The 18,098-nt window shown below is 34.8% G+C and overlaps 1 protein-coding gene across 1 annotated transcript; it reads left to right on the forward strand.

Moving 5' to 3' along the window:
* Positions 1-12,493: 12,493 nt before the first annotated feature.
* LOC127076817 (vacuole membrane protein KMS1) lies at positions 12,494-17,834 on the forward strand. Its single transcript, XM_051018608.1, has 8 exons — positions 12,494-12,797; positions 14,083-14,294; positions 14,605-14,683; positions 14,983-15,282; positions 16,489-16,625; positions 16,792-16,908; positions 17,104-17,283; positions 17,404-17,834. The coding sequence occupies exons 1-8, from the start codon at positions 12,740-12,742 to the stop codon at positions 17,572-17,574; spliced, it is 1,254 nt and encodes a 417-aa protein (XP_050874565.1). The 5' UTR covers positions 12,494-12,739; the 3' UTR covers positions 17,575-17,834.
* The last annotated feature ends 264 nt before the right edge of the window (positions 17,835-18,098 follow it).

Raw genomic sequence — 18,098 nt, forward strand, 5'->3', positions numbered from 1 at the left:
CCCAAAGGGAGTGTACTATGGTTTAAACCTGCCGAACATGTTCTACCAGAGGTTCCCATAGTCATCATCCCATCTTTCGAATATTATCGGAGGAACGAATACTCGTATTCCAAAAATATTCTCAAGAGAGACTCTTATGAGTGTAGTATCGCGTAACAATCATATCAGATCTTACATCTGAACGACCTCCACACTACGTCCTAAAAATAGGCCAAGATGGGCTTGGTAAACTAAGGTCCTTGGCTTCTATGGCACACATCGGAAGAATAATGCCTAACCACAAATAACTTGTGTGACATCATTAATCCAACATGACCTCCACCAAGTGAATGGACTCGCAAGTCAACTTGCTAAGGAATAACTCCATACAAGTCGACGAGACCATGCCATTCTCCTATCATAGGGTGCACTCGAGTTCGGGTATAGAACTCATCTCACAGAGATCACCAAGCAAGCAAGCAATTGATATATCAAGCAAATCAATCATTACAAGCAATACAGTAATCCCAAATTTGTACAAAAATATGTCATAAACAATATATCACAACAATTGTGAAAAGTTGGCAAACCCACTAGGATCCACACGTCCCTAGCAGAGTTGCCAATTTTCTGTAGCGGTGTATTCGTCACTTTATGATTTATTGACTAAATCAAAAGCAAAGCATACAAAGATAGAGTCGCCACCACACTTTTATTTATCCACAGGAATGGCTAAAAAGCGAACAAAAGCCTAAGAAGTTTTACACATAGAAAACTAATGAAAGGTCAGAGATCTGGGAAAGGGGGTAATTATGCAAAGGGAAGGTGTTAGGCACCCAATGCATCCTAGGTACTCCTAGGGAACCTTTTTCACAAATTGTTGCAAAAGGATACTGTTTATGAACATATTTATTGTGCAAACATTGATTGGGAGGATGAGAAAAGAATATACAATTTTTATTATTTTTGTGTTTGGATGGATAACCATTGCCTACGTACCTTTACAGGTTGCCAATAAATGGTCTTACACTCGACTCCAAGGAAATGGGATGCCAATCAATGGTCTTAGTCCCAACTCCTCCCAGATCATAGGAAACAACTGCCAATAAATGGACTTACAATTGACTCCTCAATGGACAAACAAAGTGTCACAAAGATATGAACAATGATCATGAAATGATATACAATTAATGCTCAAAGATGAAAACAATGTACAAAGGCACACTCAAACAATTATGCACATATGGGCAAACCAGCAAACAAGAAATCAATTAGCACACACTATACACAATCAATTAGGCTCAAGCAAGGTTAGGCTTTACAGCCAATTGGAATGGGGCATTTTGAGCTCTTAACCCTAACATTGAGAGTTAGGGTGAAGCAGATGAAATGGAGATGAGGGTTATGCCTCATAGCTCTTATCCCTGGCCTGGGAGAGCTTTAAACAATAGAAAGTGTGGGAGTTCAGAATGTAGGAACTCTTCTCCACAAATGATTGACTCTATAAGATCTTGGGTTCTTATTCACAATGCATCAACATATGATGTGAGTAAAGTGAATGACACAACTGAATAGCAGGGGATGGATTACACATCCCTTTTATCTGCCAATTGCCTCTTAAGAGGATTTTACCTGCTTGGTACAAATGTAAACAATCAAAGACATGGCCTCTTAAGGAGGGCTTCAGACAGGTGCCTACCAATAACAGTAGGTCTTCCAGACTACATGAAGATTAGAGATTATACCTAAGTGGTATGCCAACCACAAGCAAAAGCAAAGCAAAGTTCAAATGAACTTAAAGCGACTTAGGTACCTGTGGAAACAACTAAACCAATCAGTACAACTTTCAGATAAACAGACAACAATTAATAACCAACAGACAATCCCAATGTACAACACAAAAACCATAAGGCAAACTCAAATGAGTTATCAACAACCTACAAAACAGCAAATGTTAGCAATCAAAAGCAAATATCAATATCCAAATGATGAAGCATCATCAACCATGGAACTTGGATGCTTAAACCTGAAATTCAAAGCTCACATGTAAGCAACAAACCACTAGGTCAAAGCCTAGGGTCAAAGGTGAAGAAAAAATTCAAAACAGGAGCTGAAATTCAACACAATACAACTTCAAACTCATATTAACAAGTCCTAAAAAGGCTCACATCAAAATCAATCATCAAATGCATTTCATGATCAAAAGAAGTCAAAGGCAATTTCAAAGCTCATATATGGACATCATGAATGAAAATTTCAAATCAAAACAGAAATGATTCAAATAATTCTGAAAAAATTCATGAGCATTCAACACATTCAACATGATCAACATACAAAAAATCAGAAGCATCCAAGATCATTTGGCATGTAAATTAAATGGCATAAGTTGGACAATCAAATGTGTGACACAAATTGTCACACCATGTTAACATAAGCACAAAACAGAATTGGTACATGAGAAAAATACCAAACCAAAGCCAAAACATCCACCAATGTGTCTAGAATCAGCATGTAAAATTTCAAGTCCATGGGATTAAAATCAAGCATTTCACAAAGGAAAGAGTAAGGCAAGGTCACAAATGCACATGTGTTCAATAAACCCAGAGCAAACAAATTTCCAGCCAGGCACAACTTGCAAACTCATGATTATAAAAAACTAGACATCTCAAGGAACATTTTTCAAAAAATTGGGGATCAATTGGATCATTTTTCAATTTATTATGATTTTTCAAAGTTGGAAGAAAAATTAAAATCAAAGCATGGCAAAGTGGAAGGAAAAGATGAAAATATGAAAGCATTTTGAAAATCAGCGTGCGCCAAGGATCGAAGCATGTTAGCATTTGAAATTGAGCGCGCCAGCATGATGAAACGACGCCGTTTCACAAAACCCTAACAGAACCAGGAGTCGACGCAAGGCCAGCTACGGTCGATGCAATGTTGTTGTGCGGTCGACGCACGTAAGAATATCTTCATCTTCTTCACGAAGAAGAAGATGAACAGCACGAGCTTCAACATTTTTTTCCAGATTTTTCCAGAACTCAAAAACAAATACATCAACATGAAGCTCTTGCAATGGAGAGCATAGATCAACAAACATCTAAACATAAATCATCAAGATCTAAGAGAATCAATGAGAAACATTTTTGGATGTAAAACTTTAAACACACCTATTTCATGTTATAGTGCATCATTTCACACGATTTTTAGATCAGAATCACCAGGAGAACAAGATCTACCAGAATATATACATGAATTTGAGAATTAAGAGATTCGAAAACTGAACCTCTTGAAGAGCAGTTCTTGATTTTGCACGATCCACAGCTTGTAAGTATCCAAATCCACTCTACAATGCTTGAAATGATGTTTGGTGAAGAAAAGGAAGCTTGCACACATGTAGATCTAGCTTAATCTTGACTTTCCATTTTCAACTTCATGAGCTTGTTATGCACCATTCTTGCACGAATTCTTCAAACCAATACTTGATCTGCACTAAATCAATGCTAGGGAACCAGAATATGAAGTAATATTGCAATGCTATTTGGAAAAATTTTGAATTATGAATGGAATAAAATTTTGGAGGGAGAGAGAATTTGGATCTTGAAATGTGAATTGTGATTAACCTCCCCCAATTCTGTTATGATTAGAGTATATATATGCTTTCCTAATCAACTTGCTAATCCATAATTAGTTTGGTTAATGAAAATGAGGTGTTTTGCAAAAAAATCAAATTTGCATGGTGCATGTACTATTTGCACGTGAACAGTACCATTCCCTTGATCATTTTCACTTAAAATCCTTTTTTAAACTCAATGGCAATGGTAGAAAGTCCATACAATGCACCATTTTTGAATTTTGCATTTTCCCTCCAAAAAAGTCATGGAATAGCAAGTGATTATGTTATGAGATTTTATGTAATGTGATGCATGATTTGGAAATTAGAGGTCAAGAGAAGAATATTGCAAAAAGAACCACTCAAATTGGAGCTTTGGTTCAAAAGTTATGCTCATTTGAAGTTCCATGCACACTTGGCAATGATTGGATCATATCTCCTCAACCATTCATCAGATACTCATGATCTTGGACTTTTTGGAAATGGGAGAGAAATATCTACAACTTTCATGTTCAATAAAATTTGATTTGAAGCTTTTTTGATGATGTAAGATTGAGTTGAAGTTGGTCCAAAACCCTTCCATTTTTGGAAACTTCAAATTATGGGTCACTTTCCATTTTGGGAAATTTTTTACTTGACTTCAAATTCTTCAATGTGAGTGTTTGAAATGTCAAATGAGACTTGTTTGAACATGAATGAAGTATTTCTAATTACTTCCCACCTCCAAATCCACAGTTGACTTTGTAGTTGACTTTCTGGGTCTTCAGATGACCTGGAAATGTCCTGATGAAATTTAAGCCTCTACCACTTGGGATTTTGCTTCAAAATGACATCATAGCTCATATGAACTCTTGATAATGATCATGGGGTCCAAATCTCAAGAATGACCACCATCTATTGCTCAATGAATGCCTTTCATTGCTTGACCTGCAAATGCTTCAGCTGCAAGTAACAAGGGTTAATGACATATTTTTGTACATTTTGGTTAGTGACAAAAAGAAAAGCAATGATATACAAATGCAAGCCATGCTTGGTGATCAAGAACCACTCTCAAAGAGATCCCACCCACAGGGAAGGAAGCAAGGTGTTCAATGATCCTTGAGGCAAGGCAATGAAATGATATGATGCCATGAGGGATCTTAGGGACAAAATTGGGGTCTTACAGTATCATAACAAGACAAGATGATAGGAAAGCATAAAAATACAAGAAGAAACAAAAAAACTAACATTCATCACAAAGTTATCTAAACTAGGCTTGACTCTCTAGTTGAGGGAAAATTCCCCAACATATTCGCCAGCTGCCGCGACGCAAAAAATACCTGAGCGTTTGATAAGAACAGAGTCGTCACTGAAGTTTATTTATTTCAAAAGGAAAGGGAAAATATTGAAAAAAAACCTTAAAGAAAAAAAAATATGATCGTCACAACCAAATTCAGGTTTGAGAGTCAATTATGGGAGAGAAAGGTATTAACACCCCCACATCCGTTATACTCAACGAGAATTGTTTAGTAAGTTTTGTAAATATGAGTTAGCTTTTGTTATTGTTTTATTCTAGTTATTACAAGTTTGAAATGAAAATAAAAAGGACTAAAAATAAGCTTTTTATTAGGGTGTTTGACGAGACGTTCAATCTCGCTTCTACATATCCTCTGGTGCAATGAGGAATTCAAAACCACACAGTTCTTGGTAGTAAATGATTGTTCATTTATTGAGTTTAATGAACGATGTTTAAGTCACATTCTAGCGGTTAAACGTTGCCTGTATGTTCGTGCATGAGAGGCTTAAGCGTTTGTTTGTATCACGTTAGAGTGGATAAAACATTGTTCATTTGTGAAAAGGTTTATGGTCGTGCTATGGAGAAAAATGAGTTTGATTGGTTGAGTTTATTTTAGGTGGAAGACAAATGCTCGGTAAGACCAAGGCGTGTGCCCCAGGTCCGATTATTCAGGATTTCAATAGGACGTGCACCCCATTGTCCCTTTTCATCCAATTGTTTATAAAAAATTATTTGCGGAAGACGAATGCTCGGTAAGACCAAGGTGTACGCCTCAGGGCCGATTATTAGGGGTTTCAATATAGTGTTCACCCCATTATCCATTTTCATTTGATTTTTATTGCAAAAAGATTTTGAAGCGCCTATGAGTTGGAAAAGAACTTGATGTTGATCAAGTGTTTGATTCGCGTTGTATGAAATGATTTTGAAAAGTTTTTTATTCTATGGTGAGGAGATTTGATTATGAAACGAATTTTGTTTTTTTGAAAATACACTTGATTTTGATCAAGCATTATTGTTCTAAAAGATCGATTTTAATTAGTCATTTGTTGAATTAATTAATTTACTAATTTTAATAAAATAAAATAAATAAAACTAATATGAAAAATAAAAGTGGTGTGTGGACATACAAAGTGTCGTAAGAGGAAGAACAAAAACAACGGTGGGCTCGACCCAAAGAAAATAAAAAAATAAACACAAAAATGAAAGAAAGTGGGTCCATAACCCAATTAAGGGGGGTGGCGCCCCCAAAGGGCTGCCTTGGCCAAAGGGGAAGGCCAATTCTCTTCACTCACTCCAACGGGGGGAGGGGGTGTGAGGTAGATAAATAAAGTGGTAAAAATTAAAACGGTTAAAGCTCAAGTTGCTATAGGTCTAGGCGCTTTAGGAATAATAAATAATAAAAAATACAAAAAACTGAAGCTAGAGCGCATTGCCGTTAGATTGATCTAATGGCACAAATTAGATTAGATCACAAGCGATTGACAAAAGCTACCTAAGATTTAAGGGTGAGAGAGGAAGGTTCACTGTAGCTAGGGTGGGGACTCCTGTGAAGGAGAATGGCGATCCAAAACGCAGCGGAATTTAAAATTTCTCCTTTAATGATCCTTACGAATGGGCATGATCAGTGATAGAATCGTTACCTCTTGTGGCGATTATAACCTTTGATGCATATCTACGGAGCGATCAAGAACGTTGAACAATGACAACGCCTCTACTCAGTCCACACGAACGGATTCCTTCAATCTCAGTGCTAGCTGCTACGAATGAAGGCTTTGAATGAGAGAGAGAGAGAGAGAAACGAAATTGCAATTGCAATAATGCTTCTACACAAGGGTTCTATTTATAGAACCACTTGTGTGGGCTGCAAGCTAAAAAGCCCACTCAAGTGTATATGACCCATATCTTATAATATGCCAAAATCACTTAAGCGCGTGATACCTTACCATATTTCGTATTCTACTTAAGTACACCGTACCTTACAATGTTCTATAATTCACTTAAGGGCACCGTACATTACGGTATTCCTTAATTACTCTATCTCTCATCGATCCGTCATTTGTGTGTGACCCTACAGGTTTTTGCGGCATTGACAATTATATTAAATCACGTATTTAACATAATAAACAGTGAGCGGTATTTAGCAACACATCACTGCTACCCAAGACACGAAAATGTCATGTGATCTGACAAATCCTTTTGTGATAATAATTATGTACATAATTACCCTTTTGCCCTTATGTCTATATTGAACACAAGGCATAGACCGTGTCATCCTTGTCCAGTTCAATATTGAGCCCATAGACATTTATCCTGTTACGCAGGATGGGAAAATTCCATCTAGGTCACTCATGTCCCTTAGCATGCTTCGTGGAGTACCCATCAACTGTCTTTATGGTCATCCAATTACGGACAACGTTTGATCAACAATAAGGCACTAGACTCTACATCTAGGATCCATAGTGGTTTCAGGTCGAAGGGTGGTATACACCATTATCACCATGAAAATAACTTATGACACTTTGCATAACATTCTATATAGTATTCTCATAGCGGGTCAATCCAGTATAAATATTACTCTTAATATCCATACCTATGTTTAAGACTTGATAACTCCTTATCCATGATCCATGAGATGTGATCATCAGTCTATATACATAATAGTCTTAATGCTTTAATATTATCCCACTTCACAATAAAGCTCGACTACGGATACTTTAAGAATAGTGTCTTTATGTTTAATATGATCTCATGATTAAGTCACACTTGATACATTAAACGGACTATCTATTCTAGGGACTTTATTAAACAAACATAATAAAGAAAAAGCCTTTTATTATTAATAAATAATTCGATACAAGTACCAAAAGTATTGGCCTCTAGGGCTTACACCAACATCCTGTATAAGACTCCTTGAGTCAACCAAATGGTAAGCCAAACGAGTGCCCATGGCCACATGTCCCCTTATAAGGGCGTGGAGAAAGAGTATATGAGGAGAGAGTCAACGTAGACTCTCTTATTTCTCACCTTATTTTCTATATCTTACTCTCTCAAATGCTCTATCCCCTCTCTCTGAACCTTTCTCTTAGACCACTAATCACCATTCAAAAACCATCGTGATTTTCTAGAAACCACCGTGTCGGCCACCACCTTCACCGTGTTCATCATGAACACGATGAATATTCATCAACATTCATCCACTTTTGCAGAAAAACTCTAAATCCAACAAAAATTGAAAACTCTAAACACTAAAACCCCATAAAATCAACCTCTGAACATGAATCCAAACATGAAATCTAAAAATAAACATCATACAAAGATACCCTTAACCCCGCAAAAACCCTAACCCCATATTTTCACTATTTCAAACAAATTACAGGCAATGAACATAAGGGAATGGAAACTCAAGCTTACAACAACATGAAACAAGCATATAAATGAAGAAAAAGCTAAAAGCTACCAAAATCTAAGGAGATGGTGTCTTCAACGAGAGCTCTGGTGAAACCAAACTCTCAACTACGTTCTTTGCTCTCTCTTTCGTTCCTTCTTCTTTCTACTCTTCCCTTATTCTCTTCTAACTTCTTCTTCTTCTTCTCACACTACTGTTGTTTTCTATTATAGTTTTTTTCCCGATGCTTTGGAGTATGGGTGAAAAGGCTTAGGTCGAACTATTTAGACCTTAAATGATAAGCTCTAAAAAGCTTTAATGTTGGTTTTGGAGAATTGCAGAGATGGTGGCTACGAATTTTGCTCAAAGGAAATTTTTTGGTAACTGCTTCAAGTTTAGGAATTGTAGGTTCTTTATATAGAGTGATTTAAGTTTATGATGTGAGTGTGTGAGGAATTCACAAGTGTGTGAAGCTGATATATTTTTAGTGAGATTCGTGTGAGTGCTTGTGTGGAAATCGTGAGCCTGTGATTTGGATAAAGATGAAGGGAATCGTGAGTTGTTTGTGTGAGGATTCAGAGGGTTTGCTCCTGATTTTGTGGGGAGTGGAAAGATTGAATCGAGTGATTTTTGGTGTACCATATGCAAGTTTTTATTTTTTTTATTTTGTTGTAATTCATGTAAACAAGTGTAAACTTTATACTATTGTGAATGAATAAAATCAGTTTGATTTTTTCTCTTTGCTATTTCAAACTTGTTCTATATTTTTTTGTTTTGTTCATTTGTTAATTTTTCATTTTGATGGTGATGAAAACATGAAGAAATGTGTAGTTCAAATGAAAGTGAAATGAACATGAAATTCAATCCAATTCTTATTTATTCACCTTTGAAAATGTCTAATGATATTGAGTGAATTTATAGTAACAAAGCAAATCAATTTCGGTTTGAATTTGAATAGAAATGGTGATGATGATAAGGTATAACTAACACTTGAAATAAAATTCAATTTGAATTTGAATTTGGCTCATTGCTATTTTTACTTTGAAATTGGATTGGAATGAATGTATATGAGCCTATGAAACATTCAATAATAACAAATAAAAATACATTCAAATTGAATTCAATGAATGCTTCAAATTTGAATGGAAATGGAGATGTGATCATGGTCATGAGAATTGTAATGGATGATGATTCAAAGTTGTTTATGTTGTAATGATGAAATTCAATTTTGTCCCATACTTATCCATATTGTTAACTTTTGCAAATTAAGCAAAACAAGATATAAATAAAATGATGGAATACAATGATGAATTATGAAAGTGAATGCAATTTTTTAGAAAATATAATCCTAAGCTATATGTTGACTTTTTTTGTCTTTAGTTGACTTTTCAAAAGAAGTCTTCTAATGCAAGAAAACATACAAATGTCTAAAATATAATAATATGGCAAATTGGTCAATGCAAAAAATGAAAATGTGATGAGTTAAAATACAATTGGGAGTCAACTAGGGCAAGTTAATTCCAAATAATCCAAAGTTGAATTTTGGTAGACCTTTTGAATTATGCCTGAAGAAATGTATGAAATGACATGTAGATGCCATGATAAAATGGTAAGGGACGAAATTGGGGTATGACAAGGGTCTGATTGAATAATTTAAAACTAATGGAGCAGTGCAAGCGAAACATAATATAATGAAACATAATGGAATGAAGCGGAACATAAACTTCATCCCATTGTTTGGATATTTTACAACAGAGTGAAACTAATATTCCATTTCACTATTTGAGAATGGGACAGAGCGGAAAACATTATTACTTTTTATTCCATTTTTATCCTTTACTTCAAAAGCATTAATATAGTTAATAAATGTAAAAAATTGGAAGACAAAATTATAATTGTGTTGTTAATTTATTCCATTTCATTGGATACATCCCAATTTGAGTGGAATGAAAAATGGACTAACATAACAGTGTTGGATAGAATGAAATCCATCACATTCCATTCTATTCCATTCATTTTTTTAAAATTAAAACAATGGAACATAATACAATTCCACACTATTCCATTCCATTCCATCCATTTTCATCCATTCAAACAAAGTTTGATGAACACTTGAAGCATTTTCAGTAATTTTTGTTAATATTCCTTTAGTTGTTAACTATGTGAATGGCACATGGTTGACACCATATAAAGAAATGTTTGTCGCTACTTAGACTAATCGTGTCACTCATTTAGAGAACACAACAACGAACATGTACATGTTTCTTAAACTTCATATTAACCTTTGTTTGATGTTATTATAATACTAAACACAATTTAACATGTTTTTCCTTTTAGTGTGCAACATGCTCATTGAAGACTTAAAAACATGTTGTCTACGAGCCGGGGAGACTTGTGCGGAAGTTGGGATGCTGTGAATGACATGTTGAAGTTGCAGCTAGGTTCAATCAGTGTGTCGTTTCAAAAGAGTATTGTCAATATCGAGCATCAGTATAACACTTTATTATACTCCATATTTCACGGACTCATTTCCAGACAATGTATACAACACATTGATCATAAATATAACACTATATTCTACTCCAAATTACACAAATTTGTTTCTAGATAATGTATACAACAAATTATTCTATGACACGGTAGATAAAGTTAGGAGTGCGCTTCGAATATCTATCTTAGGTGTGCAAGGTATGGATAAATGGATGCGATTCATAATATGGATCACCATATTGCTTGCACATACAATGTCACATTTGTCTCCATATCCATGACTCAAAGCACCACTTTTTTCCTCTTGTAGTTGCTCCCTATGCATACAAGTAGGCAGAAAATCATTGTTGTTGGTTTTATCAACAACAATCATTGGGTTCAGGTAAAGTTGAAACTTGATTGTCTATTGCCTCATGTCATTGGCCGTTGGAGAGAGAAATGTAATGAAGAGACACGATCATGGGAAATGGCATTTACGAGACGCATTAGACACTGAGAAGACAAAGTTAAAAATTATCGTAGTTTATTTTGTATTTATATATGTAGCATATTTTAAAATTTTATGTATATATTTTATCGGGTAGTTATTTTATCTGATTAATTACTTAACAAATTAATACAAAAAAACTCATAAAAATTAGATATCTAAGTTATACCATAATTTTTATTATTTATTAAAAAAAATTGGAGCATACCGAAAATTTTAAATTTCAGAATTGTAGTTTCAGAATATACCGGAAATTATGAAACTTCTGGTATTTCTGCATAACAAAAGCAAAATTGTCGGTATTAATAGTGAAATTTTCGGTATTTTTTATTCAATTTAAAAAATATCTGATATACTTTTGAAATTTCCGATACATTCTCATGTGAAAAAACAATAACTTTATTTAAGGGTGTATCGGTAAAAATATACAAAATGGAGGGTACCAAATATAAAAAGGTGGCTAGTTAAATGATGATTACATATTAGGAGTGAATAAGTTTGAACTGTCGGATTGAAACCTACCAATCCATTATCTTTTTTGTGTAAATGGATCGGATTGGGTCGGGTGTCGGGTTGATTGAGTTGCTTAATTTAAATAGTATATGATTGCTTTAATCGGCCTCAGATAATTATTTTGGACCCGTCGAAAACCAAAATCAATTATATTTAATTAATATATATTTTATTTAATTTTATTACTATATAATTGTCTCACTATAAAAATGAGATCGATAATATTCTTAAAATATTATCATTTATATAATTTATTGGTGGCATTATATACTCTATACTCTAAAAATGCTATATAATATTTTAAATATTATTTAATTTATTACATAATCATACTCTTTTAATAATAATAAAAAAATATTTAGATTATTCTAAAATTTTAATATATATTTTTAAATAAAAAGAAAATATTTGTAAATATTATAGAAAATGAGTTATCTAATTGATATCAAATCGGTTAAATTCATTTGATTTACCTGCCAAATCTATTAAAAAAAATCAAAATTCTATCCATTAAAATTTAACCATAAAAATAAAATTAAAATTTATTGTCGGATTTAAATTTTGGATCCGAAACCTTTCTTTCATTGATAAAAACAAATATTTTTCCCAATGCCTTTGATTGATGAATGATGATTATCTATAACTTACGTGACACTATTCGTTACGGTTTTAGATTAGTTTAAACCTAATATGCGCATATTATTTTCTCATAAAACAAATAAATTAATCACCACTAACGTACACAATTTATTTAATGTCACATCAAAATCATCTTAACATTTTTTCTAGCCCCAATCTTGACGCAAAACTTTCGCTGAAATATGTTGCACTTTTAGATCTACAAATTCTCTCTGTTTTCTTACTCATGCTTCTGTCTCAAACATTCGTGTCTTTCACCGTTTCCGAAACCCGCAATACGTGAAATAAATTACACAAAGGTTATTCGTTATCGATTGCATACCCAAGACTAATTTTTTCATCTTTAGCATGTGAGTAACAATGGGCTCGGCAAATTTATCACCATCTTCTTCTGGCCATATTGATATGTCAATCTCAGGTTTGGTTTTTTTCTTATAATCAGTGTTTTAGCATTCACTCATTAATGATTTTTGGTTAAATGTATTTTACTTGTGTGTGAAATTTCATTAATTTTGGATCTGTCAAATTGGCTGTCTATTATATAGATAGCTACTAGATTTGATTATGACTTGGTTTGATTTTGAATGGATGGTTCTATATGTGTGTGGTGGAAGAAAGTTTTTATTTTGTCAGTACTGTTTTTCTTCAGGGTTAATGGAAAGTGTCCACTTTCTAGTTTTTTTTATGTATCGGACTCTCAGTTTAACCTTAATTTGAAATTCAAATCCAAAGGAGTATATTTATCATGACCTATGAAGCACATACACGGTCACTAGACACCGGATAGACATATGCACGGATAATTGTTGTAATTTCCGTCTTCATTGCGGTCCGCCCCTAGTCGCCTAAATCGTTCATGCTTCAGTCTCATTGAGGCCCGAGTGTGAGGAGGTGTGTTGAAATTTATGCCTTCATTGATGTCCGCCCCTAGTCAACTAAATTGTAGCATTTGGTTTGCCTTCATTGCAGTCTCCAACACCTTCATTGTGTTGGGTTTGAAGGGATGGATTTAGTCCAATATTGTTTAGATATATAGCCTAGCCTGTGTTGTGTTCAGTGTTATCAAATTGCGGCGCCATGACCGCAATGGTGGATGTACATTGCAGTTTTTGGGTTCGCCGCAATGGTAAATATCGGCTGCTATTGCGGGGTTTTCCGCCATAATCCGCAATAAAGGTGCCGCAAAGTGGCCGGTATGGCGGGATTTTGGCTCTTCGCCATGGACCGCCATCCGCCATCAACAACACTTGTGTTTATAAGAGGGGGCAATTCTCATCTTACAATCCGGTTTTGTAGGGATGAGTTAAACCCAACCCACACATTCTAAGATGGTATTAGAGTCTATCCTAGATCCCTTGTTGGGTTTCCTGCATCGTCCATGCTTCGGCCTCATTGAGTCGAGCATGAGGGGTGTGATGATGCTACACATATCATGGTTAAATTAGTTTGCATGGTTATAGAAGCTGTTACTACGTTTCATCACATAAAAAGGTTAAGCTTAGGGTAAGTGGGGGAGGAGAAGTTGAATTGCTAGGTAAGGATCAGAACATAAAACAAGGTATGACATGATAGCTATTAGACTTAAGATAAAGCGTAGAGATTGCTAAAAGTAAATCTATTTGCAAACTTGGATTGCCATTATTATGTTTGAAAAATTCTCCTAAAAGTAAGAATAGGTTGATTGACATGTGTTTATTTTGTAGGGCTTCATGAAAAGCACAAAATGGAGCTAGAAAGTTTGACTCTAACCACACAACCTTTCAAAACATTGAAATACTTCACATTGGCGGTTATTCAATACATTAAGAAAACAATGTTGTACTTATTAGCAAAAGGGGGATGGCTTCTGCTTTTCAGTGTTGTGGTAGGGACTCTCGGCATAGTGCTGATGACCCAGGGTTGCCTGCATGAGAGGGTAATTTTATGTATTCAGTTGGTAACTTATGGAAATTTGTTCTGTGCCTAAATACATTCCATTGGAAACAAGTTATTTCTATTGTTGTTTACTAGTTTAGGATATAATATGCAATGATACCTTGGTAATCTAATCTAGAAATTCAAGCACTCTTAAATGTGCAAAATGCAGTAATAGTAGAAAACTTGTAACCAGCCTAAGTGTTCATATTGGTATTTGATATCATTGTGGGAAGATTAAGCTTATGAGGATGAAATTTCTTTTGTTTAGATACTCACTTGGAGTCTATAAATGCTTGTTCTTTTTGCAGCATCTTGAGGAGTTTCTTGAATATTTCCGCTTTGGACTATGGTGGGTGGCCCTTGGGGTCGCATCGTCAATTGGTCTTGGTAAGTACAATAGGTGTGCACCAAGATAACTTATGCTTTTCAGTGTTGCGGTAGAGACTCTTGTGACATTTGGCCTAAAAGTAAAGGAGTTATTTTTGCAACATGAATGTTTTATACTAGAAATTTTACGGACATTCCAATCGTTTTCCCACCATCTTCATCATATGATTTGGCCTAAAAGTAAAGGAGTTATTTTTGCAACTCTTGTAGTTGTTGTCATTAAGTTTGCATTTTCCCTCTTTTATTTATATGTGTGTGTATGTAGGTAAATTATTCTCTTATCATTTTATTTGATTCAGGATCTGGTTTGCACACATTTGTCCTATATTTGGGTCCTCACATAGCACTATTTACAATAAAAGCAATGCAATGTGGCCGAGTTGATTTGAAAAGTGCTCCATATGATACAATACAGTTAAAAAGAGGTCCTTCATGGCTTGATAAAAATTGTTCTCAATTTGGGCCGCCTGTATTCCAGTCAGAGTATGGTTCTCAGGTTCCACTTAGCAGCATTTTGCCTCAAGTTCAGATGGAGGCTGTTCTATGGGGTTTGGGAACGGCTATAGGGGAGCTTCCTCCTTACTTTATCTCCAGGGCAGGTATATCGTCACTAGTTTATCACATGCTATTTTATCCATCATACATAATAAGCTCGTTATTAAGTTGTCATGATAGTTTGATTTTGGTAGCACATAATTATTCAGAAAAATGCTCGCCTTTGGAATATTTTATTTCACTTGTATTGTATTTTTACTTGCTTCTATACTATGATGGTGCAATCTTCTGAAACTCATTTCGTTTATTTATAAAATGGGTGTATGGAATAACTTATTTGGTCTCACAACGTAAATACTTAAATTAGTGTTTGGATACACTTATAAGAATAGCTTATGACATGTGTTGTTTTCACTTTCTGCTTTATTTCGATGAATTCCCAAGAATGGCTTATGAGTAAGAGCTTAATTTTCTCTTTGTTATAGCTTATTGAATAAGCACTTAATTAAGTTCTTCACCCAAACACACACTGAATCCTCTATAGGTGAAAAGAAAAGTCCTTCATAGTTATTAAACAAAAAAAAAGTATGACTCATTTACTGTTGATTCTGTATTTTCAAAACAACGGTCACTACGGCTTTGGAAGCTTTTGTCCTCATGGTTATCTATATGACTTGTCAAATATCTGCCATGACAGCGATACGGCGGATATACATGGCTGTTTTTTGGGCTCGCCACAATGATAAATATTGGCTGATATTGCGGGTTTTCCGCTATAACATCGCCGCAAAGTGGTCAGTGTGGCGGGATTTTGGCTCTCTGCCATGGACCGCCATCCACCACCGACAACACGATCTGCGCGATGCACATAAATGATTGTGGTCAACTCCAAGGATCGTCTTGTTGTTTTGAATCTCATGGGATCTTACATTTTTCACGTGGTCTTGAAATAATGCACCATGTTGTATAGAATACTTTAAAAGAAATGAAAAAGTTAGTCTTGAGGCTTGGTTATGAAAATGACATGATTGTTAGAAAGTTTGGATCTATTAGACAGTGTTGAAGTAAATTAGGTACTGTGAATGTGTGAATAACTACTGCACAAAACAATAAAAGAGTTTGGCCACGTCTGCGTTTGGAGCAAGAGAGTACTATGAATGTTTCCTGAGATTTTCAAAACCAAAAACAGCCTTCTTTTTCTAAGAACATCATTTCACGCTTAGTTCATCTCCCCTAATTTTTTGTCCTTATTAGTTTGTTTAGGATTTGGTTTGTACACGATTCTAATTCTAATCAAATCATTCATGCAGCGCGCCTGTCTGGGAGCAAAGTGGATGGCATGGAAGAGTTAGATAGTGACAATAAAGGACTCTTGAATCAACTCAAGTGCTGGTTTTTTTCTCACACACAGCATTTAAACTTCTTTACCATTCTAGTGCTTGCTTCGGTTAGTTTCCACTTCATTCTTCATTCCAGTATACCCTTTTCTCCTTTTTCTTCATTCTGCTGTTCATGTTTGCATCTTCATGCTCCATAGAAATTTAAAAAATATTCCAATTATCATGCATCACAGTGCTTGTCCAATTTTCACAATACTGAATATATATATTCAGGTTCCAAATCCTCTATTTGACCTTGCTGGCATCATGTGTGGACAATTTGGCGTTCCATTTTGGAGTTTTTTCCTCGCAACCTTGATTGGAAAGGCAATTATTAAAACTCACATACAGGTCTGTATAGGTTTGAAGTTCTCTTGGTCATTTACCTCCTATATTATCCTTTTTTATGCGCTTTCATTTGCTTTTGCCTCGTAAAACGGGTTCACGAGGTTCAACTTGGATCAGTTAGAATTCTGTTTGTGTCAAAAATTTAGCTGAAGGCGCATTAGTTTTGATCGGCTGTGTATGTAATATTCATTTTTGCAGACGGTATTCATCATCTCAGTTTGCAATAATCAACTTCTCGACTGGATAGAGACTGAATTTATCCGAGTTCTCAGCCATGTACCGGTTTTTGCATCCGTTTTGCCTAAACTGGTTGCTAATCTCCATGCAATGAAAGCTAAGTATCTGAAAGCACCTCAACCAGTTTCTCCAAATACACAGGTACCGATTAAATGCAGCGTAATGTGTTAAATGTTGAGTTACTCCGAACTACTGATTACTTAATATAAGTCTCAAAGTCTTGTTGATTTTTCGATATATATCTACTTTTGTCGCCTTCAGGGGAAAAAGTGGGATTTCTCTTTTACTTCAATCTGGAATACTGTGGTATGGCTCATGCTCATGAACTTCTTCATCAAGATAGTGAATTCAACCGCGCAGACGCATCTGAAGAAACAGCAAGAGAGCGAGGTATGCACATTAACCAAAAAGTCAGATTCAGACACACAATGAAATGCGTTATTATTTTTGCGGTTCCTCTGGCAAGATGAAACTTGAAGCTATTCCTGAAGCCTCCATGGAAGTTACTCCAAAAACTTGAAGAAGCTATTGCTTCTATATATACAGAGTTGGTAACAAAAATTTCCAGTTTTATTTTGAAAAGTGTAACTTGGGGGCAACCATTGTTTGGATATTAGATTTGTTATTATAGATATTAATTTAATCCCATAATACATTTTGGAATCATGGAGATTCCTACTATTCTTTTGCAATGACTCGACAAATTATTATTAGTTCCTTTATTTCTGTTAAATGACTTCAAGAAGTATATCAATTATCAAGTGCTATAAATCAAATATAAAACATTTGACACAATGTATATAACTTTTATGGATTTAAAGGTGTTGGTTCACATTAAGATATTATGTGAATTATCCAAGTTTGACTCATCAAATATTTGATTAAGATATGTCAAAATAATAGTATTTGATTAAGCATGTTTATCATTATACACAAATATCAACTATCAACTAAAC

This window comes from Lathyrus oleraceus, chromosome 4 (assembly GCF_024323335.1).
Source record: "Lathyrus oleraceus cultivar Zhongwan6 chromosome 4, CAAS_Psat_ZW6_1.0, whole genome shotgun sequence".
NCBI classification, from domain to species: domain Eukaryota; kingdom Viridiplantae; phylum Streptophyta; class Magnoliopsida; order Fabales; family Fabaceae; genus Lathyrus; species Lathyrus oleraceus.

Excerpts from the sequence above, each read along its gene's own strand:
- LOC127076817 (XM_051018608.1), top strand. The coding sequence starts at position 12,740 with ATGGGCTCGGCAAATTTATCACCATCTTCTTCTGGCCATATTGATATG. Across the intron at positions 16,626-16,791 it reads CCATTCTAGTGCTTGCTTCG|GTTCCAAATCCTCTATTTGA; the intron begins GTTAGTTTCCAC and ends ATATATATTCAG. Across the intron at positions 17,284-17,403 it reads CAGTTTCTCCAAATACACAG|GGGAAAAAGTGGGATTTCTC; the intron begins GTACCGATTAAA and ends TGTCGCCTTCAG.